This window comes from Polypterus senegalus, chromosome 17, assembly GCF_016835505.1.
Source record: "Polypterus senegalus isolate Bchr_013 chromosome 17, ASM1683550v1, whole genome shotgun sequence".
NCBI lineage: Eukaryota > Metazoa > Chordata > Cladistia > Polypteriformes > Polypteridae > Polypterus > Polypterus senegalus.
In genome coordinates, this window is record NC_053170.1 from 7,767,624 (window position 1) to 7,792,823 (window position 25,200).

The 25,200-nt window shown below is 40.2% G+C and overlaps 2 protein-coding genes across 4 annotated transcripts in view; one reads left to right on the forward strand and one right to left on the reverse strand.

The window, feature by feature from the left end:
• Nucleotides 1-25,200, forward strand: part of g6pc3 (glucose-6-phosphatase catalytic subunit 3) — a 47,803-nt gene that overhangs the window by 6,026 nt on the left and 16,577 nt on the right. Inside the window, exons 1-6 of one of the 3 annotated variants that reach the window (XR_005631004.1) lie at nucleotides 2,784-3,137; nucleotides 6,128-6,234; nucleotides 6,642-6,732; nucleotides 7,511-7,629; nucleotides 7,805-7,946; nucleotides 11,229-12,501. Coding sequence is in view for 2 of the 3 variants with exons in the window: in XM_039739460.1 (XP_039595394.1) it covers nucleotides 2,920-3,137; nucleotides 6,128-6,234; nucleotides 6,642-6,732; nucleotides 7,511-7,629; nucleotides 7,805-7,946; nucleotides 11,229-11,589 (1,038 nt within the window). In the remaining variant the exon portion in view is untranslated. Of the gene's footprint in view, nucleotides 1-2,783; nucleotides 3,138-6,127; nucleotides 6,235-6,641; nucleotides 6,733-7,510; nucleotides 7,630-7,804; nucleotides 7,947-11,228; nucleotides 12,919-25,200 lie in introns of those variants that run through there. The other 2 variants (XM_039739460.1, XM_039739461.1) reach the window with 2 other exon arrangements.
• The window catches only part of hdac5 (histone deacetylase 5), a 60,797-nt gene continuing 59,894 nt past the window's right edge, over nucleotides 24,298-25,200 (reverse strand). The window contains exon 21 of the mRNA XM_039740570.1: nucleotides 24,298-24,711. Within this exon, the coding sequence (XP_039596504.1) occupies nucleotides 24,672-24,711 (40 nt within the window). The 3' untranslated portion in view covers nucleotides 24,298-24,671. The remainder of the gene's footprint in view (nucleotides 24,712-25,200) is intronic.

Sequence of the window (25,200 nt, forward strand, 5' to 3'; positions counted from 1 at the left end):
ATCCCTGATGGAGGATTGCTGGAATCGTTCTGTTCTAAAAAACATTCATAGCATCAGTCATGTCCTCGTTGCCATAATTAAAGCACAGCATTTTTTTTGTAAAATTCCCAGTTGCATACCCTGATAATGGGCGGCACGGTGGCGCAGTGGGTAGTGCTGCTGCCTCGCAGTTAGGAGACCCAGGTTCGCTTCCCTGTGTCTGCCTGGGTTTGCTCCGGGTACTCCGGTTTCCTCCCACAGTCCAAAGGCGTGCTTGGTGTGTGTGTGTGTGCCCTGTGGTGAGTTGGCGCCTTCCCCCGGGGTTGGTTTCCTGCCTTGTGCTGGCTGGGATTGGCTTCAGCAAACCCCCGTGACCCTGAAGTTAGGATATAGCAGGTTGGATAATGGATGGCTGGAACTGACAGTAGAATTTCTGTACTTCAATTACCCCACCTCTGCATTCCTGTTTGGGACACACAGTTGGGCTTTTCTTTTTTTTAGGCCGACAATTGTATTAGCTGATTTTTGGCTGATTCCTACAGAAATGCCCAATTAATGCTCTATTTTATTAATGACTGGGAGGCAGTAGCAGTGAATGCAATCTTGCTGGTTGAATGAACTGCAATTATGTGTGAAATTCACAGGTGTAAAATTTTAAATGAAGGATGTTTTGTGATATTTGGGGCTTAGTGGCAGGATTGGCACTCAAGCCACCATATACTGTAAAAAGAAAAGCTCACGCTGTTCCATTCTGAGATTGTCAATCATGGAGAATCCACTGCATCAGCTGAACAGGATCATCTCCAGACAGAGGAGCAGCTTCAGAGACAGACAGACTGCTGTCACCATCCTGCTCCACTGACAGACTGAGGAGACCCCACACTATGCGACTCTTCAGTTCCACCCGGGGGGTAAACTTTAACATTATACAAAGTTATTGTCTGTTATACCTGCATTGTTATCACTCTTTAATTTAATATTGTTATTATCAGTATGCTGTTGCTGGAGTATGGGAATCTCCCCTTGGGATTAATAAAGTATCTATCTATCTATCTATCATATAGTGCCTATCCATCTATTATATAGTGCCTTTAACTCTATCTATCTATCATATAGTGCCTATCTATCTATCTGTCTATCTATCTATCATATAGTGCCTATCTATCTATTATATAGTGCCTTTAACTCTATCTATCTATCATATAGTGCCTATCTATCTATCTATCTATCTATCTATCTGTCTATCATATAGTGCCTATCTATCTATTATATAGTGCCTTTAACTCTATCTATCTATCATATAGTGCCTTATCTATCTATCTATCTATCATATAGTGCCTATCTATCTATTATATAGTGCCTTTAACTCTATCTACAGTATCTATCATTCCATCTGAACTAGTGTGGTGCTGAAGTGTCACCCTTTGCACACCTACACTCGGGCCCTAATCTGGGATCCTGAGGTGCTTTGTCTTGTGGTGGGTGCAGCAACATGCTGTATCAGCGCAGGCTCCTAACCTCTACCTCTGCCTGTCATAGGTTAGAAAGAAAAAGAGCATAAAGGGGTGGGGAAATACAGGTAGACATATCACAAAACCACACACAATTTCAAGAAAAATAGCATTGAACAAAGAGTCACAGCCAAGTTACTTTTCATGCACAATCAATTTAAAAAGACCTCAAATGGGTGTGAAACCATTAAATCTGTCAACTGCGATTGCATAGTTCATTCGTGCATACACACTGGAGACAATGGAAATCAGCGTTTAACCTAACCTACACATCTTAACGGATGATGGAGGAAAACACACAGACTGCAAAGTATTAACCATCCGACACCAAGCTGCTATGAGTAATGCCAGGTAAAGAAGCAACCCCATAGTTTAGAAAATGTTTATGCATTAAATGAAAGTGTTGGAGTGACAGTGGAAACACCTCTCTAGCAGAAAGTCACCTTAAGAACCATAAACAATAAGGCTCTAAACAATACTTATTATACAGATATTTAGCATTTGAGCATTCCAAGCTTAGACAAAATCCAAAACTTTCAAATCCTAGTATAATACGACCACAAAGAATATCTGAGAGTCCATAAATACAGCATACTAGAGAGATGACATGTAGAATCCACATGGACACCAAATTATCATGGAATTTGAACCCAAGGCACTGGATCAGTGAAGCAGCTGCACTAACCGCTGTGCCACACATCCTGCTGTGCCTTTTGGATTTTATTTCCCCACCACTGTTAAAAATCGAGGACTATTTCCTGCATGTCATGCTATCAGGGGACAAATAAAATGTTATCTATTGGGTCTTTCATCATACAGTGCATTTCGCATCAGTCTGTGGTCCTATCTGTCAATCATATAGTGCCTTTCACATCTATCTATCTATCGATCTATTATATAGTGCTTTTCACATCTGTCTAATATATAGTGCCTTTCACATCTGTCTATCTATTATATAGTGCCTTTCACATCTATTATATAATGCTTTTCACATCTATCTATTATATAGTTCCTTTCACATCTATCTATCTATTACACAGTACATTTTACATCTGCCTATTTATCTATCTATTATATACTTTATTTAACACTTATGTATCTAGTTATTTCTGTGTTTAACATTTTAGTTCTTACAGTAAATGCTGACTTTATTTTCGTTTGTCGCCCCAGCCGAGTTCGGCGCTGACTCGAGTTGTCCTCGCGACTTGGCGGGAAGAAAAGGCGGGCGGTCGATTGAATGCGTGCGCGCGCGCGCGCGCGCTCGATCAGGTGGGAGCGCGACAGGAAGTCCGCATTACCAGCCGATGCCGAAGAAGAGCAGCTGCCCGCCCACACTGGCCGGCGTTCGCAGTGGGCTGCTCGAGCGGGTCTTCGTGCCACATCTAGAGCTCGACCTTTTTGCCTGTTTTATTCGCGTGGCGCATTGACGATGCAGGCGGTTTACATACACGGAATCCGCGTCGCGGAGATTTTGCAGAAGCACCTCATCGGATACCAGAACGTGTGGCTTGTAGTTACTCATATGGGGGACCCCAAAGCTGCGTTCCTTCTCTATTTCCCGTTCACTTACTTTCTGAATAGGCGGACGGGCGTCAGGGTGCTGTGGGTAGCGATTCTGTCGGAGTGGCTCAATCTCGTGTTTAAGTGGTAAGAAGTTCCTGGGGTTGAGGGGATGACATGCCGGGCGGTTTGCAGTCTGATCACCTTGAGATGAAAATGGACGATATGAAAAAATGTGAGTCGATCTAAAAACACAGAAGCATTAAGACACAGGCCTCTTAACTTCTACAAATTAATATGAAGATAGTTGTACTTTACGTTTTGCATATTTAGCCGTGTGCGATCGCTGTAAACTGTCTTGGTATGTGTTTTCGTAATGAAAGGCGCTATATACGCCAGTGACATTTAAAGACGTAAAAAGCGTGTGCAATACTGTAACTTCATTGCCCGCACATGGACTCTCATAAAATATATATAAATGACTCTTTCATTACGGCGTGTCATTCTCTTGCCTAATATGTTACCACTCTGGCAGCTCTCCGATTGCGACGCTCCAGCTACCGACAACAAAGTGAAGCTGCACGCCTTTCTTTCGAAACTGAGACACATCCTGCTAACGTGGTGTATTAACTGACCTGCGGATCCTCATTTTGTAACGCAGGAGGTCAGTTGCTCAGTTAGACACTACGTGATTATGCGAGCTGTGAAAGGCGCAGTATTAATCCGTTTAGACTTTCCCTTTTCGGGGTTTAACCATTCCTTTCCATAATCTGTACTTGACCATTCACCGACTCCTTGACAATGGAAGGCCCGTGCTTACTTCAGTGCAATTAGAAAGAAACATCTGATGAGTCAATATTTACCAAGTTTGGCATTAAGTACCGTCATATTTAGAAAACTTGATAAAGTTTATGGATGTGGTGTGAGAGGACATGCAGGTAATGGGATAACAGAGGAAGATGACCCGCTGTGACAACCCCTAACTGGAGCAGCAGAAAGAAGAAGATATTTAGAAAACTTGATCATGTTAAAATGCAAAGCGTGCTTTCGATTTTTGATTATTTAACAAAATTAGAGTACTATTTACATAGTAATTTCAAAATGGCACCCAATCACTTAACTTCTTAGTAAACCAGTTAACATTACAGTATAAATGTTCGATTTAAGTAATTATCGCTGCTGCCTCAAGCGTTTTAGGAGAGTCAGTCTCCGAGGAGTTTGTATATTCTCCCACATCCTCACAGTATTTAGGTTACGTTGTTGGACGACATCAAAAAGGTCCAGTATTAGTCAATGTGCATGTAATGAAGTTGGTGTGCCCTGCAGTGAATGAATGCTCCATCAAAAAGGCTCACCTGCTTTGTGCCACATGTTGCCAGGCTAAGCTGTAGCTCTCAACAACTCTTAAACTGAATTCTGTAGCTGGGAAGGATTCATATAGCATATTGTGTCGTTAGCTGGGGCGGCACGGTGGCGCAGTGGGTAGCGCTGCTGCCTTGCAGTTAGGAGACCCGGGTTCGCTTCCCAGGTCCTCCCTGCGTGGAGTTTGCATGTTCTCCCCGTGTCTACGTGGGTTTCCTCCGGGCGCTCCGGTTTCCTCCCACAATCCAAAGGCATGCAGGTTAGGTGGTTTGGTGATTCTAAATTGGCCCTGGGGTGTGCTTGGTGTGTGGGTGTGTTTGTGTGTGTCCTGTGGTGGGTTGGCACCCTGCCCAGGATTGATTCCTGCCTTGTGCCCTGTGTTGGCTGGGATTGGCTCCGGCGGACCCCCGTGACCCTGTATTCGGATTCAGCGGGTTGGAAAATGGATGGATGGATGGATGTCGTTAGCTGTGCCACCAATTACCTAAGGGAGTTCTTCTAATTTTACCACAAAACCACAGTTTGAATAATTATATATCTCCTTGCGTATTTGTATGATTTCAAAGTGTTTGTGGATTATTTTATGTAACATACGAAATGGAGCAAAAAAAAAAATGTATGGCACCTTTTATGATGAACTTTGTCAGAGAATGCTTAACATTCAAATACAAATATAAGTTATATATGTTTGGTGAAAGGTTTTGAGCTGAATTATTAAATGCTTGTCACATACAAAACTAAATTATTATGTACGTCTGAGTTCCATTCCTTTTCTGAGATGCTAATTGAAAGGTCTCATTTGATATTTTCTAAAATGTACCCCGCGCAAAATCAAACTTTAACGCATTGCCATCTAGTTCCAGCATCATTAGGCCATATATTTTGGAAATGCACCACATTATCATAATTTTGGATACAAATCTTTAAATACTCCTCAGACAGCTTTGGTGTCACTATCACTCCTAATGCATTAAGGGTGATATTAGGTGTTACTCCAGGATGTGATTAAAGTGCACAGGGAGGAATAAATTAGAACACCCTATTAGCCCTCTCCTAGCATGCAGGTTTGACTTCCAACCGACATTCTTTAACTCAACGGGTACTCAATGGGCGACGTTCTTTATGTGCCTCAAATTAGAAAATAAAATCTAATTCTGTCTCTTAAGAATAAATCTAAAACTTTTTTAAAACATGTCAAGAATTTATTAATAACATTTTAGATTAAGCTTTTCGGGCCTGTGGTTGACTCTTCTATGCTATTAATTGTTTTATTTAATTTAAAAAGTTTCTGCTCGTATATCTCGACTTTTTGTGTTTCTCATGAGAGGGTTTGAATGTTGTCTTGTTTTTTTTTCCCCTTTGTATTTCTGTCTTTCTTTTGTTTTCTCTGGATTGATTTAGAAGTAAAATGTATTGACTATGTTATTATTACTGGTTTGATTGAGTTGTATGCTGTTTTAATGCTCTGGTTCTTGAAAATAAAAAAAATAAGTACATTTTCCAAACTGTCACCTAATAAATTGCTAAGTATACAAATATTTAATTCTTTCTTCATATTTCATACCCTACAGGCAAGGACCCATTCTGATGTCTTATACATTCCATGCCACATTTTCAGCATTACTTTATTTTTTTTATTGTTGTGCAAATAAATACAACTCTAGTTCAGCAAATACATCTTTCAGCAATTATGGCATTACACAAAATGTTTACCTTACCTTATTTGCAGCTTTTTCACTTTTGCTGTTCTTATTCATTTCTTTGAATTCTTGCAGGTTGCTTTTTGGCGAGAGGCCATTCTGGTGGGTTGGTGAGTCGGGACAGTTCATGGGGACGTCTCCGGAGTTAACCCAGTTTTCTTCAACATGTGAAACTGGCCCAGGTGTGTCATACTTTGAATTCCTGTGGACCCTTTGGGCTTTTTATTGATAGCTATTGTTATATCAAACAATGGTGTTGTGTGATACATAAATTATTGTGAATATTGATTTTTTTTTTCCCCTAAATATTACACAAATGAACTGCAGTATGAGAAAAATTACATTAACTGTTACTGTGGCTTTTTTTGGTTGGTTTTGGCTCTTAGTAGGCAGACACGTTTTTAGTTCATGTGAATTAACACTGTAGCTCTGCAAGGTGCTTCAATGCTATATGAAAACAGAATTGCCTGAACGGAGGACATTTTTGAAGATCCAGTAGTGCTTCTAGGACCTGCAAATAGTAGGCTGCGTTCTTCCTTGTTTTTCAACTCAATTCTAAAAGAACATGACTTAATGCCTCCTGTTGTAGGTAGTCCCTCTGGACATGCCATGGTGACTGGCGCAGTCTTGTGGGTTATGGTTACGTCATTGTCCACCTCACTTTACGCCTGGAGTGGAAGGTCAGTCACATATCAGTTGCACTATAGCTGGCTTCTGGAAGGGTAGCATGTTCAGACTGAATAGTTTCAGTAGATGTTTTATTTGTACTTTCTGCAAGTACTGTAGGCCAGAGTTTGTTTCTAATGTTCCTCTCACAATTTATCCCCAATATACGTTAATTGGCCCCGGCTTTTAAAACACAAGCTTTTTCCTTTTCTTTTTAATTTTATTTTTGTAATAGTGTTTTACATTTGATGAACAATTCGGCACACCACATTGTGGTGCCCTCCAGCTCTTAAAGGCATGATGCTGAAATAAATGGAACAGAAAATTGGCATTTAAGACCTAAATTTAGAGATGCAGGCAGCCAGACAAGGACCTCTTCAGAATGTCATGGGTCTCACTGTCCATGGCAGGGTAAGGAGCCTAACAGTCGAGAGGAGCTCAGCGTAAAGCCATTATTGGTTTACATTAAGAGAAACCAGCTGAGGTAGTTCAACATCTACTGAGGATGGCACCTGTGCATCTGTAACAAGGGAGAATATATATACCAGGCAATGTGTGAAATGCTGCTGCTGCTGCTGCAGTGTGGCACACCGGATAGTTTATAGGTGTCTCGGCTGAACTTGGAGACCCTGTGAATTCCCCAGTGGAAGCTGGAGATTCTTGATTTTGATCAGGGAGTTTAGTCCCAAAAAAAAAAAAATTACTGAAATTGAAAATGCTGATTTCTTGATCTTTGTGTTCAGCCCAACTCAAGTATATCATTTTTTATATAAAAATTATGCTTGTTTGCAGTTTTCTTTTGAAGATATTTCCCTTCCTCTTCTACATGCCCATTCTGCTGGCAGTGTGTATTTCCAGAGTCTTCATTCTTGCTCATTTCCCACATCAGGTTTTAGCAGGATCTCTGACAGGTTAGTAGTTTGCACCTTAAAACACTGAACAATCTATGCTGGGCGTTAATGTTATATACCAAGACTTAGGGCATGGATAGAATAAAGTCACTCTGCGGCTCCACTAATGTTCAGGTAGACAAAATGAGTGTATTTTGTTTGGCACTACAATTTATTACGATTTGTCTCTTGTTAGGAGCTTTTCTGGGTTGGTTTCTGAGCCGATGGGTCCCTGAAGGAAAGCCTCTGAAATTTTTTGTGCATATTTCTATGGGACTTCTGCTTGGGGCACTGCTCCTGCACTGTGGCCTGGAGTACACTGGAGTTAACCTATCCTGGTGAGTCAAACGAGGGAAATGAGAAAACAAAAATGTATTACTATATATTTCTGAAAGGCTGTGGTGGACTGGCGCCCTGCCCGGGGTTTGTTTCCTGCCTTGCGCCCTGTGTTGGCTGGGATTGGCTCCAGCAGACCCCCGTGACCCTGTGTTAGGATATAGCAAGTTGGAGAGTGACTGACTGGCTGAATATTCTGACTTAATAAAGCGTTAAACTACATGCAATATATCAGTAAAAAAAGGAGATATTTACAATGCATGGCACATTTGTGTACAGTCCCACACTTGCTAATTTTCAGCCAGTTTAGCATCATGAATGAACCTAAAGATATACGAGAGGAAAACCTGCACAGATATAAAGTGAACGTGCTAACAGACAGAGACTAGGCAGGCATTTGAACTTGGCTTCCTGTGGTTTGAGACAGTAACAGCTGCACTGGTAAGGGACACTAAAATCAAACGTATTCAGCATATTCCCTTTATTAAGTTTCCAGTTGTCAGTTTGCCCAAACTCAGTCCTAGGGACTCTGAGTAGCTGCAGGTTTTTGTTCCAACTGGAATTTGTGGAGTGATTTGTGTGATTGTCCTTCTGATGTACTGCAGTTAAGCTCTGTGTGTCGTGGGTGTCTGTCGTCATTTGAGAGGTTTTCCAGTTTTTTCAACATTGCCCCCTGGCACACACCTAACCAAATCATGTACATCAACCCCAGTAACTTTAGCTACATGTTTTGTAATCTGCTGTTTTTCCATTTTTGTTTTTAAAACCTCTAAAGCAAACAATGAAGCTAAAAGTGATGACAGACTGGATCATACTCCGATAAAAGGATTTGATTTGCTTGTCCACTTGAAAGTGTCGGAGTATTCAGATGAAAAAACACCACTAACTGTATTTCATTTTTTTTTTTTTATTATTAATTTTATTACAATCCATACAAAGCAATCAAGTTTTTACAAAAAGAAGAATTATGTTAAGAACAGATCGATCCCCACCCCTGAGAGAGAGAGCAAAAAGCGTTAAATTTAAGGCTTGTAAACATACCTAAATTAATAAATTCTCTGTGCTTTATAAACTTATTTTAAAATATTACTGATTAGATCCTGCCATGTTTTGAAAAAAGTCTGTACGGATCCTCTAACTGAGTATTTGATTTTTTCCAATTTCAAATTATATAACACATCAGTTTCCCACTGACTTAAAAGAGGAGAGTTTGGGTTCTTCCAGTTTATCAGAATGAGTTTGCGTGCCAACAGTGTAGTGAATGCCATCACAATTTGTTTGTCCTTCTCCACTTTAAGCCCCTCTGGAAGACCCCCAAACACAGCTGTTAATGGGTTAGGAGGGATTGTGAGTCCAAGGCTGTCTGAGAGGTAATTAAAAATTTTTGTCCAGAATAATGTTAGTTTGGTGTACGCGGCCCAGAACATGTGACCCAGTGAGGCTGGGACTTGGTTGCAACGTTCGCAGGTTGGCTCTCGCCCTGGGAACATTTTGGAGAGTTTTAGTCGAGACAGATGTGCTCGATATATAATTTTGAGTTGTATAATTGTATGCTTTGCGCATATGGAGCTTGAGTGAATTCTCTGCATTGCTACTTTCCACTCCTTTTCTGATATATTAATTGAGAGATCTCTTTCTCAGTATCCTCTTGGATCTTTGAAAGGATGGGATTGTAAAATGATTTTATATATTGTAGAGATGGAGTCTAATTCCTTGAGATTGAGCAATATTTTCTCCAGCGTGGACGAGGGTGCAAGATGAGGAAAATCTGGAAGGTTCTGTTTAACAAAGTTCCTGATTTGAAGATAGTGAAAGAAATGTGTGGCTGGAATGTTAAATTTGGAATGTAATTGTTCATAGGATGCAAAGACGTTGTCTATATAAAGATCTCTAAGCAAGTTAATTCCAATTTTTTTCCAGATATTAAAAACTGCATATGTTTGCGAAGGTTGAAAGAGGTGGTGTATTTCATTTAATGTATATATTTTTTTGTTTTAAATTCCAATTATTATCTAAGATAGTTCTTAAGTATTTCTATTCAGCGCCTATTTCTTCCTCTCAACCAGAACAATTGAGGGGTGAATGTGCACATTTCTGCCTTTTAAACCCTTTGAGAACAAACTGAGGATGCCAGGGAGCTCCAATCATCAACTGTAAATTTGCAGATAAGGAAACTTTAAAACGTTGGTATTTATTTAAAAAGCATTGTATTTGATGTAGATACAGTAAATATACAGGGTGACACAGAAAAACGGGAACTTTTGAAATGCGTAGTGGCAGCCATGTACAGTTGGCAGCACTGCGGAACAAGGACCTTGAGCTGTAAACAGTCTCGCCATTTAGTAATTTAGTAATCGATTGCAAGGCAGTCAATGGCAGCTGTGCGAGAATTGTTCGGTAACCGTGTCATCTCAAGATTCGGTGACATTCCCTGGCCCTCAAGATCACCGGATTTGTCCGTTTGTGATTTTTTTCTTGTGGGGCTACCTTAAGAGTCGGGTCTACACGACTCGGCCAAGGACACCGAATGAATTGAAACAAAGAATTCAAGACGAAATTAATGGTATCCCCGCTGAGATGTTGCAGCAATCAATGGGGAACCTCAACGGCAGATTGGAAAAATGCATACGTACAGGAGGACGCCATCGACAGGACGTAATTTTCAGACATTGATAATTTGGATTACTGTCTCTTAAAAGGCAAGTTGTAGTGGTTCAATTGCTTTTGTTGGATTTCTTCTATTTTTATTGGGTTTTTCAAAAGTTCCCGTTTTTTTCTGTGTCACCCCTCATTTAAACATTTAAGTCATTTTCAACAACTTGTAATACATAAGGCATACCCTTACATGTCAGTTTTGGTTATGATAGTATTTTAAATCATTGGGCCTGGTGCGTCACTTGGCAGTTTCTTAACATTTACTCAATTGGATGAAAACTAACTGCATTGGCAGTCTTGGTTGTACTCAAATAGAGATGTTAATGTTGCTGTAGTCTAATAAAAAGTTATTTAAATGTAAGAATACCTTCAGTGTGTACAGTAAGTACAAATGGAATGGCCACACACCTGGGTTCCTTTCTCCCAGCACTCCTTTAACTTGACCTTTATTAACTTAGCAGTTTTCTCAAAAGCGGCATACAAGCTTAGGTCAACATCATCGAGTCGACTTGATGATGAGTACATGAATAATGAAGAACTAAGGTGATATGCCGTCCAAAGAGGAATGTTCCTGCAGCTAAAAGGGCCCGTGTCACATTTACACTGTCAATTCCCCCCTGTGTTTGTAGGTCTATCCAGCTGGCTAAGAAGTGGTGCGTGAGGTCAGAGTGGATTCGACTGGACACGGCTCCTTTCTCGTCCCTGAACCGTGACTGTGGCGCTGCCCTTGGCCTTGGTCTTGCACTGTATTTAAAGCCTGGCGGTTGGAGTCTTCCCCGAGCACCTCGGGCTCTCAGCTTGGCGTTCTCATCTATGGCTTTGTATCATGTGAACAGACTTCCACTGCCCACTGTCCCCACGCTGCTGTTCTACTTTCTGTTCTTTGTGAAGAACACTCTGGTGCCTTTAATTGTGATTGCCTTCATCCCTGGACTGGTGCACAGCTTTACCAAACACATGTCACGGAAAGGGGATCAAAAACAGAAGTAAATGTAGCGGGATGGAACTTTCTTTTATAGCAATCTTCTCCTACAGCAACTTTTTATTTTGGTTTCCTCAGGAAATTTTCCTCATGATGATATTTATCTGTTGCTTATAAGCAATAATTTATTTAAAATGAAACTGGAAAAAAATGGCATTATAAATATTTTTGCTTATGCTAAAATGTAGCCAATTTTTCCCCCTTGGGCCAAAGAACTAAGTATAGGGTTCCTTTTTTTACAAAGAAAAAAATGACAGCATCAATGTGAAAAACGCAGTTTTTATTTTTGTTTTTCCTATGCTTTCTGATGGACAAAGTCGTCATTTTCAGGTAACAGGAAGCTGGGGTGACGTTTGCCTGTCTAAAGAAGAGTATGCAGCATGTGTTGCTTTTAATTTTGGAGTCAAAATGTACAATATTGAAGACATTTAAAACAACCTGCACCTGTGACAGCAGCAGAGACAAAGGTGGTCGTTTTCTGCAGCCCCCTAAACTTTAGCATCAGTGCAGTCGAGTGTTTCCTTGCACTTCTTGGCAGCAAAGTTCATGCTACACAATAAGCCAAGCAGCTCGATACATTTACCAAGCACAGAAGTCTCTAATCTGTGTGCACTACCCTTAATCCACACATTTTATATGTGGCATTTAATAAATAAATGTAAAAATACAAAAGTGTTTAATTTAAAAACTGCATAAATAAATAAAAAAAAAAAAAGGTTGTGCATTTCAATGTAAAATAATGAGTTGTGCCTTATTTTGCTTTTAACAGCGAGCTTGGGCCAGTTTTGAAAAACTGGTAATAAGCTGAGGTGGCACTGAAAATGGTATGGCTTAAGAGAGAGTGACCGAGTCCTTCATTACTGTAGCTGCACCAGGCTATTATGACCCAAGATCAGGAGTACAAATGCTCAGATAGTGAGGTAAGAAACTTTGGATTGTTGCTGGAACTGATGAAGTGACTGAAGTAACATGTAGTGTGCAGCCCATTTGACAATTAGAGGTACTGGATTATTAAACAATGCTGTATGGTATACCCCAATTTTTAAAAAGGCACCGTACACGCATTAATTTGAGAGCAGATTGTACAGCACATCAGGGACGGGGGAGTAAGATGGGGGTTAGTTAACCATTAGCACCAGTTCAAAGATTCAAAAGCAAGTATCAATACCACATTCAAAATTTTAGTGGTGATCCAACCACTAGTATTGCCATGGTGGTTGTTCTCTTTATCATTCCTTCTCCACCCTTGCACCCTAAAGCACTGGTTTCCAAGTTCAGTCCTTAGAGGCCCCACTATGGCTGCAGGTTTTCATCAGGCTGTCATTTCCCAGTTTCTACTTTTTTTTTGTTAGTTTTTTCATCATCATGATTTTCATTCTACTTTTCTAACCCACAAATGATTGATATATATATATATATATAGATATATATATATATATATATATAGATAGATAGATATTTTATATAGAGAGTCAGGAAGTCAGTTTTACATTTTCGCCTGAAGACTGCACTAATTATTACATATTGCTACACTGAGGCATTGGGATTCACACACAGACCACCGGCTAAGTGCCCCCTGTTGGTATTGTCAACGGTGCCTCAGCAGTAACCACAGCTTTTCTGTCCACATATTATCCAGGCCCAAACTTGCTTAGCTTCAGGTGGATTACATGTTCTGACATGCAGGTGCTAATGCTGATGAAGATGATGAAGATGATCCTTCCTTAGTCAAGAGGATTTTCTTCAGTTCAAAAACTGGATTTCCTGTTCATGAAGTATCTCCTTTCTGCATGAAAACAAGACTTTTTTTTTTCTTTTTCTTAAACATTACTACAAAATACAAGGGTAAGTAACAAAAAAAGAAATGGATGGAGTATTCCTTTAAGCAGCCATTAATTTATGAGCATACCGCAGGGGTCTGGCGCTGACGTAGTTACAGCCTTTCTGCAATTAAGAGTTTTTGCCCCCATGTTTCATTTGCTTGTTGTTAATTGTCATTAAAATAAAGTGGAAAAAGTTAATAAACAGTAAAAATGAGAAAAAGAATTTAAACACTTGCAGAAATACATATTTAATATGAACTATATAGTAAATCTCACACTACTGTGCTCTTCTGAATGTAGAATCAAGAGAAGAAAAGTAAAAGACCACCTAATTAAGCAATAATGTGTAACACACGGTCAGTGGTTAGAGAAAAAACTCCAGCTACACAGGAATTTGGGAAACACTGCGTTAAAGTACTTTATTTGGGTGATATTTTAAAAAAAAAAAGACAGCTTTGCACCGTACATTAACAATAAGTTTATGTTGATCATCACAACTGTCTAAAGTAACAAAGGCCATTGCGGCTGACGTCGTGATCACTGATGATCTTTACAACTAGTAAAATATGGGACATCTAAAACCTGCTAAAATTGAGTTTGTGCCTCTCGGTCAGCTCACTGTGGCTGCTCTAAATCCCCCTGAATGCTTGTGCTTGAATTGGGGGGGTACAGGCAGAAGACACTTCAACCTTAAACTTGATTTAAAAAAAAAATCATTAAAAAACAACAGTATTCCACAGTTCGGTGAATGAAACAGTTAAAGGATAGCTTTAGCATTTTTCAACTTGTTGTGTCTTCGTAATCATGGTATATATTAATTTGCACCATTTATGTTTTAAAATGAAATGTGTATACATTTTAAAAATACCTTCTCTGTTCCTATGGGTCTGAAGGGGTCCACAGATGAAATAAAAAGACTTAAATCTTACCAAATTCATCCTCTTTGAAGAAGCACAGGTTTCAATTTAAGAAAACATGTCTTCCGCATTTATGAGTCATCCTTGTTACAATGAAGGGAAACTTGAAATAATTATTTTATCACAAATTGTTTTTCTTGAGGTCACAATACATTTCCTGTTCGCTTATCTGATGACAGTCGTTGTCGTGGGTGAAGTTGATCAGCATACAACGAGACACGTGTCCTATGGGGTTTAGAGCAACTGAAAGTGCGCACACCCACGATGTAAAAAAAGTGCTCGCAGCTTCCTTTCACCTCACTGTGATAATCGCGATACCTTAAAGCAGGGGTCCTCAGTCTCGGTCCTGGAGGGCTGCAATGGCTTCCGGGTTTTGTTCCAACCCAATTGCTTAATAAGAAGCACTTACTGCTCAAGTGACATTTCTGCTTCACTTTGGTGGTCTCGCTTGTTAAAGATTTTCAACCCTCATTGCTTATTTTGGTCTTAAACAACTGAATTCTCGGGTTTTAATTGCTCCTAATTAGCAATAAGATGAAAATGACAAAGGAGACCAGCATTTCTGCATTTAGCTTGTTACCATTTACACCTCTGTGTGTATTTATCGTGCGCTGTTTGATTTCATTAAATACTTGGAAAGAAAGTGAAGAGAAAAAAGTGAAGCACTGAGAATTACTCCTCCATTTTAGCCTTTAAATCATTTGGATGATATCCTTAGAAAGGGGAAGCAAATCTAGGATATGAGAATGAGCTGACATAGCAGAGTTTAAGCAACTAACAAAGCAATGAAATTCAATTATTGGCAAGAATTGCTTTCTAATTAAGCAATGAGTTCGAACAAAAACCTGCAGCCACTGCGGCCCCCCAGGACTGTGATTGAGGACCCCTGCCTTAAAAGTAGCAAGTTCGGTTGTGAACTCTCGAATGGAAGGCCTACTGTAAGCAGACCTGCGAGTTTGTTCCGCTCATTTCTCCCAGGATGACGTCTCGCCCCAAAAAAGCAAACGTGTCCCTGACCGGCCATTATTGAAGCCGACTGCAGTTCCAAACAAACTTAAGGTTAGTCGTTTCTCTAAAGCTCAACTAATCGGGCTGAAATGTACAGCAGCAGAATATTAAAAATGGAAACGTCATTTACTATCAAACTGAATACAATATAGAAGAGCGGCTCTCATGTTGGGTGGGAAGTAGAACAATTGTTACCACGCAGTGTGGCTTCACAGGTCTCATGTCACGGGTTTGAATCGAGTTAGCACAGTATTCTCTCTGACACACACAGAACGCCTTTAAGATCATTTGAAACAGCGTGTTGTACATTAAAAAAAAAAGAAATTCCAGACTCTCAGCAGAAACAAATTTGTTTATTTACACAAAGACAAATGTTATAACATGATACAAAATACTTGACAAGAAATAACAGAAAGGTCAGAGATACAAGAAATAAAAACTTTAAAAGGAGTGTCATGTCTTTTTTTTTAATATATTTTCTTCAAAAAATATATGTAGTGACAAAATGAACATCTACAACACAATACTGGTCATCAACCACTAAAGACTCACACTCGTACTTTACAGAATAAAGACAATTTCGCATTGACACTGAGAACAGTATCTACTGAATGTGCTCATGAAAACAAAATACATTTAATAAATTAAGGGAGAAAAAAAAAACCGCCCTCATTTATTCCATTTGGTTTAAATGTTAAGACAAGGGATAAATCTTTAGTTCATGTCCAACAGAGAAGAACAAACCATACAACCCACCCCCATGATCCTCCCGCCACCTTACCCAAGGGCATTAAAAATAAAATGAAATCTTCACAGAAAAGTTCATATTCTTAACGTGTCAAATGCAGGCGTTCCGTGTCACTACGCAGGTAACGTCGTAGGTGGTTTTTCACAGAAGTGGTTTTTGACACCCTCATCCCCTGAGAAACTGCAATGCCAACAAGAGGACACAACACACACGAGAACTGGATGCCCCTCATTCTTCTTAAATAAACACAGAAAACAAGCAAGAAATGGCTCTTTTAGGCACCTAAACAAATAAACACATACAACTCTGAAATATGGAGACCGTATCCTTAGCCGATTTCTTTCTTTCCATAAGCCTCCATCGTGTTTGTATGGCTTCCTGCCTGGTGGAAAATAACTTCCAAAAATAAATAAATAAATGTGTCTCTTCCCCAAAGAAAAAAAAAACAACAACAATTTTACTTTTAGCAAGAGAGAGACTAAATGTCCGCGGTTCTGCAGAGGTCCATCAAGCCATCCCTAACAGGTTTTTCCTGCCACACACCCCAAAATAAAACCCAACGACTCCTCAGCCGTCTTTGTTTGCCACAGTTTACCTTTAAGAAGAATTTTTTTTTTTTCTCCAAACTACAAATTGCGTTTCTGTTCTCCGTTAGAGTTTTGATTGAGCTTCCTGGCGTGTTGAACACACAAGAGTCAAGATGTGAAAATGAATTATGGCTTCTTTGATTCACTCGGTAAGAAAAGGGCATAAAAGAATCGATGGGATCGGACACACAAAAGACGAGACACCTTTGAAGGTAAAACGAGCCGCGCGCGCGCGCGCACGCGTGCTGTGATTTGCGGACGATGCAGCGCTTGAAACTGCACTCACAGTTTTCAGATTCACATTCCGATGCCAGTAGGACTGACTGCATATTTTAACTCTCCCGTATCTGCGGTTTTCTCGGACTTTGTGTGATTAACACTGAAGTAAAACTGAAGGACTTCGCACAATGTGGTGCTCGTTGTTACCAGTGCAGGAGTTTCGGTTCACATCCGAGCTGGGCTCCTTCAGTTGAGCTCAGATCGTACCGCGTTTCCCACTTGAGTACGTTAAACCGGGTGACACTAAGAACAGACAGGCCCATCTTTTTTTTTTGCGTTGTTCTGAGTGACACCAAATGAACCATCTGGAAAATGTTTAACTTTTTATTGCTAGGTATGATTTCTACTAAATTTGTGAAAGTAAAATATGCAGTCCATGCCTTTAATTTTTTTATTGCGAGATGTATACATGTATGCATGTAACGGAGTTAAAAAGAAAAAAAAAAAAGCCAAATACACGTGAGGCACTACAGTATTTGGAACATGAACGGTTGAAGCAGCATCTCATCCATGATTTCTAACAGGCTGCTGGTGCCTTCCAACTAGTTTGTCTTTTCTCCCTTTGCCGGTACCTGTGGTAAATCAAAGCACTTGGTGCGACTGCCCTTAAATCCCGGAAAACAAAAGAAATAATAAAAATAATGATGACGATAAACCTCTGAGGGTTATCACAAGTGTTTTATGGGGAAGTGAGCACACAAGATGATGTCAGCTTTGCGCAGCTAGTCAAAGCTTTTGAGTAGTAAGGATTGACAAAGGATATTAAATGCAAAGCTGGTAGTGTGATGTAGGGCTTCTCCAAATAGAACTTGCTCCACCACAATATTGCTCTAATATAAGAACATATAGCTTTATTGCAAAAGAAAAAAAAAATAATAATCTGCTACAATACGCTATGTATGCTCCGAGCAGAAAAGGCTTCCACCTTCCAGACAGTATACTCTTGACATGGCCTCATCGCCACTCCGGAGAACCACAGCGGTGTGTAATAAAAACAATCGGCACACTCGTCCTCACTCCTGCCTTGGTCCCGTCCCCAGTCTGTATGGTGCAATCCTAATGACCCCCCCTCACTTGGCTGAAGCCATTTACAGACGCCTGGCCCAAGTCAGCTGCCAGGTTTCACCGTGCAGAACGTCTTCCTCTGCACACCACAAAGCCCCATTGCAAAAAGAAGAGGGTGAAATTAAAACGGGCCGTGAAAATGGCAAGCAAACAGAATTGCACTTGAATCGTTTAAAGTGGGAAAGAAAGTCTTAAAAGCCGTGTCACTAAAAAACGAGGGTGAATCTAAAGCTGTGTCCCCTGTAGGGCAGCCCAGGACGTCATGGTGACGTGTGACATTCACACACCACTAACAAGTGCGATCAATAGGGGTGTCCTGGCAGATTGCTGGGCCTTTCGCTGTTGACTTGTTCGTCTGTACATCGTCAGTGTGTTTGTTGTGTGTTTAAAACTGACAAAAAAAAGGAAACCTGCAAGGGAGGCCTGAAGATGACTTCCCACAGCTTTGCACCGCACGAGGCCGATAAACATACTAAACGGCAAGATGCTTCCTAATTTATTTATTACACTTGAAATCCAGCAGGCATCAAAGGAGTAAAAAAAAAATTGTAATAAAACATTCAAATGTATTTATATAATTACATCATCATCTTTATCTCTCTATGAATTACTGCAACAAACTGGTGTCAGATCAGCACGGCTTCCTGGGCCAAAATTTTGCTTTTCTACTATCCCAATTACAATGCAGGCGGTGATGGGAGTTAAACTAAACTGAGAGGAGGAACCACCAACACGCGGATGTCACCTCAATTAAACAAAGCCATCCAATTTAAAGTATAGAATGTTCAGCCTCTTTAAAAATATATAATATCATCTATACTAGCAAAATATTTTTTCCTTTTCTGTATAAATTGTTTCTTAGCTAAAATATTCCTGTTCTTGACCCCTTCCCCACCCTTAAACATGTACACCATTTCATTTTCTAATCATCAAATGGAGACCCTCCTTTGTGCTGCCCACCTCCTACTCTGCGTCCCACGCAAGTGACAATGGACAAGAGGCAGAGCAGCCTTCCTCGTTTCATCCCCGTTTATCTTTTGACGGGGTGGCCCACTTGCTCCTTTTCGGCGGTGATCGATTGTGAAGTAGTGGTAGTCGTACTGTCCTGTGTTTATAGAGTCCAGTGAAAGTCTTAACTGGCACATTCGACTCTCTGGAACCCTGAGAAACTTTGTTTTATTGAATAGAAATTTCATGAATTTATGGCAAAAAAAAAAAACAAAATTGGAAAAGCTATGTCAGGGGTGAACAGTGCGATGACAGAAAGTGCAGAGTATTTACAAAGCGCGATTCAAAAAAAGAATCCTGAGCGCTCATAAGGAGGTTTATAATAAAAACGAGGGCAGACGCACTGCACAGGTGGAGGCAACAACTACGAATCAGCACGGAATGGCGATCGACAAATGTGTTAAGGCATCCCAGAGTGATTTGGAGAAGCCGGACTTATGAGGACAAGCTGTAAGAGCAGCATGCGAATGAATAACATGAGGTGGCATCGTTCACATTGCTGATGCATTTCTAGAAATAAGGCAGAGTGGCAATTCAGTGGCCGCTGAACTACATTCAGTATTTTGTTTGTTTTTTTTTTTCTCTTTCTAAATTACTTTTAATGCTACCGACTTTCTAATCTCGAGAGGTGCACAGTAGTCATCTCGTGACTGATCAAATTATTATAAAATAAAGACGTGATAGATTTTACAGTATACGATGGTTAGGGTTTATAGAGCAAAATGGAGTTTTAATACTGAGCAGCTTACAAAAAATTACAAGTCTGTCACTGCTGCTTTTTATTTGATATCCATTATGGTGACAGAGAAGAGCAAATACGCAGACACGCTTGTGTAGGTTGTGAATCAGTGTGTTTATGCAGCATAGTTTAAAACTGTTCATTCTTTGAAGAGCCTTGTGAAGCTGATTCATGGTAAAAAATTAAGAACCTGTCAATTCCCTGCAGCTTTTCTGTTAGGTAAGACTATTGGGCCAGTGTCACTGGTGAAAAGTCACTCGGGGTCCCATCTCCCCACACATGGGGGCACTGGCTGCAAACTCGGGATCTTTGAATTAGAAAGCTGCAGCTTACCCAGTTGAGCTAAAGGGAGCTGAGAAGTGGAGCTCGGACTTCTAAACTGAAACATCGAGGGCATTACACTACCTCAGTCAGCCTCGCTGCAGGTGTAGTAAAAACCTGTGCAGTTCCTTCAGTCCCGCAGCAGATGGCGCTGTGCCGCTCACATCTAACTGTCTTAGTAGAAGGCGCCTTATGCTGTGGCTGGTATGTGAGAAATCCTGACAGAACTGGCAGAATACGTGCGGATTGTTGGGCACTCGGCTAATAAAGGGAACAGCACAACTCATGTAAATTATTTCAGTTGTTCCTCCATTCACAATAGCGATGATTACTGTGATATGGCAGGAGTCCCAACCTGCTTGCGAGGTAGTAGGGTCTTTCTGTCATGACCCCCATATACTTAAGAGTTGGTGGAGGTTTTGTAAACTACGTGCACTGACGTCGTGTATTTTACAATGACAAGTATGTCCACTCGCTCCTCCCCTCTAAAAGGAAATGGCCTGAAAACACACAACAGTTTCAAAAAGAGGAAAAGATTCCAAAGGAGGAAGAAAAGAGAGAAGTCTCTGTCTATTCAGGTGACTTTTTAGTTAATTAAACACGTGGCAAAACTTCCAGCCCCTCAGCACTCAGGGTCTAATGTCCTTAAGTCACCAATATTGTCCTTTACCGTTAAGACAAGAGACGTGTGCCTAAAGTACTCCAACACTAAGCCCCACTTTCAACTGACTGGGACATCCCCAATCACAGTTAAATTCTCACAGACTGGTTCCTCAGATATGTTTTCAAGCAAGTCAGCTGAGTAGACTTTTCATTTTCAAACTGCTTTAGAAACAAAAATGGAATAAAGCCTTGTAGTAGATAACTAATTGTGATTTACAACTTGATGCTCGCGGAGGAGCAAAACAAACAAACAAGAAAAGGATCAGAGGGTCCTACCCAAGTGCTAGCGGCCAGAGTGACCCCCGGTGACTTAACGACATTCTTCATGCCAAAGAGCCTAGCAGACTATTGCACATGATCATTTTGACCCCAGGATCACAAGACTGACATACCAGCGGAGGCAGCCCTACACTTTTTATTCTTACTTACAGTGAATTTGACGATTTTCACTGCAGCAGTGAGTCCAGCTTTTGTTTCTTTTTTGTCGAAGCTCTTCAGTGTAACCGTCAGAGTAGTAACATTGAGGGATGGCGACAAAGTACACTGGGCACACAGCTCACCCCTTTACTATCCCAACTTCAAGCCCCCACACTGAAAAGTGATTACATTTTCTCAGTCGAGCTGGAAGTCATCTTTTGTGATTTTTCTCCTTAAACGCACCAAACATTACAGACGCCTACTGTTGTGGCTCTTTGAAAGTCACTTTAGATTAGCGTTGGATTTTGACTTCAGTATCAATACCAGCTTTCAGGCCTCAGTGCCAATACCAACATGGTTCAGATGGGAAATAAAGGGTAGCTAACACCGTAGACCCCCAAATCTCAAGGCTGCTTCATTCTCCTGGCCCGCAGACACACAAATGCGCACCCTTGTATGCCGCACTCCGCAAATTACTACCAGTAGGACCAGTGGGTGGGGGGACGCGTCAGGGGGTGTGTTCTTTGACGTGTTGGGTGTAAAACAGTGGGGGGTGGATGGGGCCCCCTTACTGATTCAAGCAAGATTTAATATCTGACAGTCACTGAGCAGGACCTTAGGGTCTGGATGGGGTGGTTTTTGGTTTTGGTCCCCCTTGGAGTTAAACACGCCTCGCTGCGAAGTGCTTAAATACTTCCATGTCTTCCGGTAATGAAATTAAAGAAATGCTGGTACCGTACCGTCATAAAAACTGGTTTTTTTTTCTGTACTTTTTACTTTTTAAATACCGGTATTCTGCACAGTCCCACTTTAGATTTTCAGATATCATAACAACAATAAAGTAACAACTTTTGTTTAACCTGTTTCACGTGTTTCATGTGCAGTAAGTATGGAAAAAAGAAATAAGAGAACAGCAAGATTGAGAAATATCAGTTAAGACTAGACGACTTCAAATAAAATGATCACTGGGCACAGTATGTCAGTCCAGGCCAACTTGCCCACTGGCACCAGTCCTCCCCATAATACATACGTTTACAGATTGAGTGGTGATAACGTACAGCCAGACCGCTGCACTATCGGTCTTGCACTCGAACAACGGGCAAACGATGACATCACATGTGACAAACAGAACGCTTTACAGCGACTCCGTCTCCTTTCCTCTGGACACCTCCAACGATTCTCCTCTCCATCCCCACACCTACAGGACCCTCCCTGCCTGCCATTTTGTCCGATTCAGACCACTGACTGACCGTCTCTCGTCTCAAATGTTTTTCTTTCAAGAGCTGGGCAAAGCGCGAAGGCCGCTTTCATTTGCTTTCTTGAGATTATTTTCTAGCATCCCCTGATAACAAAAGACCTGAAGTGTTTAGAAGTTAATGTGGAGGCGCAAAGTGCCCGGCTGTACTGCCAGTGAAGATTCCATATTGCAGCTTCGTGAATCCTGAATAGAGCCAAGTTCTTAATCCTGGAGTATTACATTTCAAATGTGCGACTCATTTAAACGATTTCCTCCAACCAGCTGCTCCATCACACCAAGCAAGTGGCTTATGGAGTTTGTAAATTGTGTGACGATGCATTTTTCCCGTCTTCATAATGTTTATTACTTTGCTTGTCTTTCCGTCTGTCTGACAGGATGAACACGTCGTCTCTCCTAGCGTGGAGGTGCCGACTGCAACCATCGCATACTTGGGAACATACCCACCATTTGGAGACATAAGTGAGCCAGCAGGCTGGTGTCTCAACTAACCCCTAAATAAATCAATATCGGTGCTTACATTTCAAAAGACAAAATTAAGAGTGTTAAGTTACAAAACGGACAAAAACGGTTTTGATTTTTTTTTTTACCTAAATAAGTACTAATGGGGCCAAATAGCTATGACATGTCACTTGGCCCGTCGTGTCCTCTTCAATCCTAACTTACTCAACAGTGCAGACCAACCAAATCTGAAATTCAGAACACTTCCCACTGACCAAATCCACAGTAAATCCTCTCTGTAAAAATCAATCATATCAAGCAAAATAAGGACAATAACACAATCAGTTTTAAAAAAAAAAAAATTACAAAACTTGAATATTAAATAATACTTTCAAATTAATATTATATTCAGCTGAACCTTGAGACCATCTATTACTTCTGTAAAAGTGACAATGCATTAAAAAATAAAGAGGAAAATAAATTGTCAGGTGATAAAACTATAAAGTTGAAACAATCTATTTACATGAAAAGAACATTGAAATAATTGGTCATATATCACAAATACACAATCTTTTGCTTACTTACAATAAATAAAAATTACAAAGGAGCAAGCAGAGATTGAGGAAAGGGTTTCAAAAATCCTCAGAAACTCCGCTTTAAATGGAGCCCCACATCTTCCCTTAAAAAATAATGGAGACAACAGAAATAAGAACTTATAAAATATAACAATAAAACAGATTTAAAGAAGGGAGTCAAAAAAACAAAACAAAAATAAAAACACATATTTGTAGCTAGGCAGGTCCATTAAACTGAGTATTGAACAAAAAAATTAAGGCATTTTAAACAAATATGCAAAGTGATAATCTTGGATTTACTTTATTGGCTTGCTTTTATTGGTTTAAATTCTCTATTTTTTTTGTTTTGTTAATAGTCACTAAGTTCTTCTTTGTAGCTCTGTCCTGCCATGCGCTCCCCTAACATTTCAATAAAAAAAAAAAAATGATCGTCCTTTTCTTTTCTTTTCTCGTTTCTTTCAATGCTATTTATTTATTTATTCACTCCCTGGGCTGAACTTGCAAGCTTCTTAATTCCACGCCACGGCCTGTACAACACATTGAGTTTTCCACTGAGGGGAGGTAGGCAAGGACGGTGGATGCCACTGGAATATTCCACAACTCCCCAAAAAAAAAAAAAAAAAAAGGAGGAGGAGGAAAAAAAAAATCACAGGCCTTGAGTAATTTCATCGTAACGTTCAAAACACAAGCTTGTCTTTATAGTTATAATAAATACTTAAGAGGAGAAAATAAACTAAAAACAACAAGGGTTTTGTTTTCAAGTTGATCCATGGACGCTCCTTATTTTCTTCTGTAACTCACCCTTGCAAAAATGAACAAGAAAATACAAAAAAAAAAAAGAGAAGTGGCAACAAAGCGGCAGCCCATTGATTTTTTTTAACTTTAATACAATTTGCCACTTGTGATTCTTTCCTGAAACTCGTACGTAGCCAAAACAAGATTTTTTTTTTTTTTTTTAAAGTGTTCTCTTCACTGGAAAACAAACAAATTGTTGACCATCCGGCACCGAGTTAAAAAATCACACCAAAAAAAGAAAAAAAGAAAAGAAACGTCGAGCTCCCCCATCTGCCTGCCTAATCCCCACACCTATCAGACTCTCCCCTCTCAAAGGTGATCAGTGTGATGAAGAGTGAAGCACAAGACACATATCTGTCAGACCTGGATGAAGCCAAGGAAGAAGAGACGAGGCAGTGTCACGCAAATGTGAACACAAGGGCATCCAATGATGAGAGCTTCGCTTCGCCCTATAACACTGGCTCGTCTTCCATTGGTTCATCTACCTGCCTGCAAAAGACCAAAAAAATATGAATGTCAACCTAAAGAAGCATCTCTTGATGCAGCACAACGTCAGACGCGTTCCTGCCAAATTACCTTCAAGGATAGATTAGGATTTTTTTTTTTTTTAGTAATGAACGATATTATTTACTGCCAGGCCTCTCTCGTGCCTTCTGTAGCACCGCAGTTCTCTCGACTTCCCACGTCAAGTTTAATATGTGGCGCCTTCACAAAGTCTTGAAACCCTTTACTTTTTACACATTTTGTGTGAATGTCTGAATACTTTCTGAAGGCATTGTAGGTAATGGACGCTTACGTTTTTGATGGAATTATTAATGATAATAATTCTAATAAAGATATTAACTTTCTTTAACAAATATTTACTTTATTTTTTTAGGTCTTGTAATATTTCAATTCAAAGACAGCATTTGTAGCACGACAGTTCTCAGGAGGATGGATTTGTAGCACAGGCCGTCAGGGTAATGAAAAAGACATAAA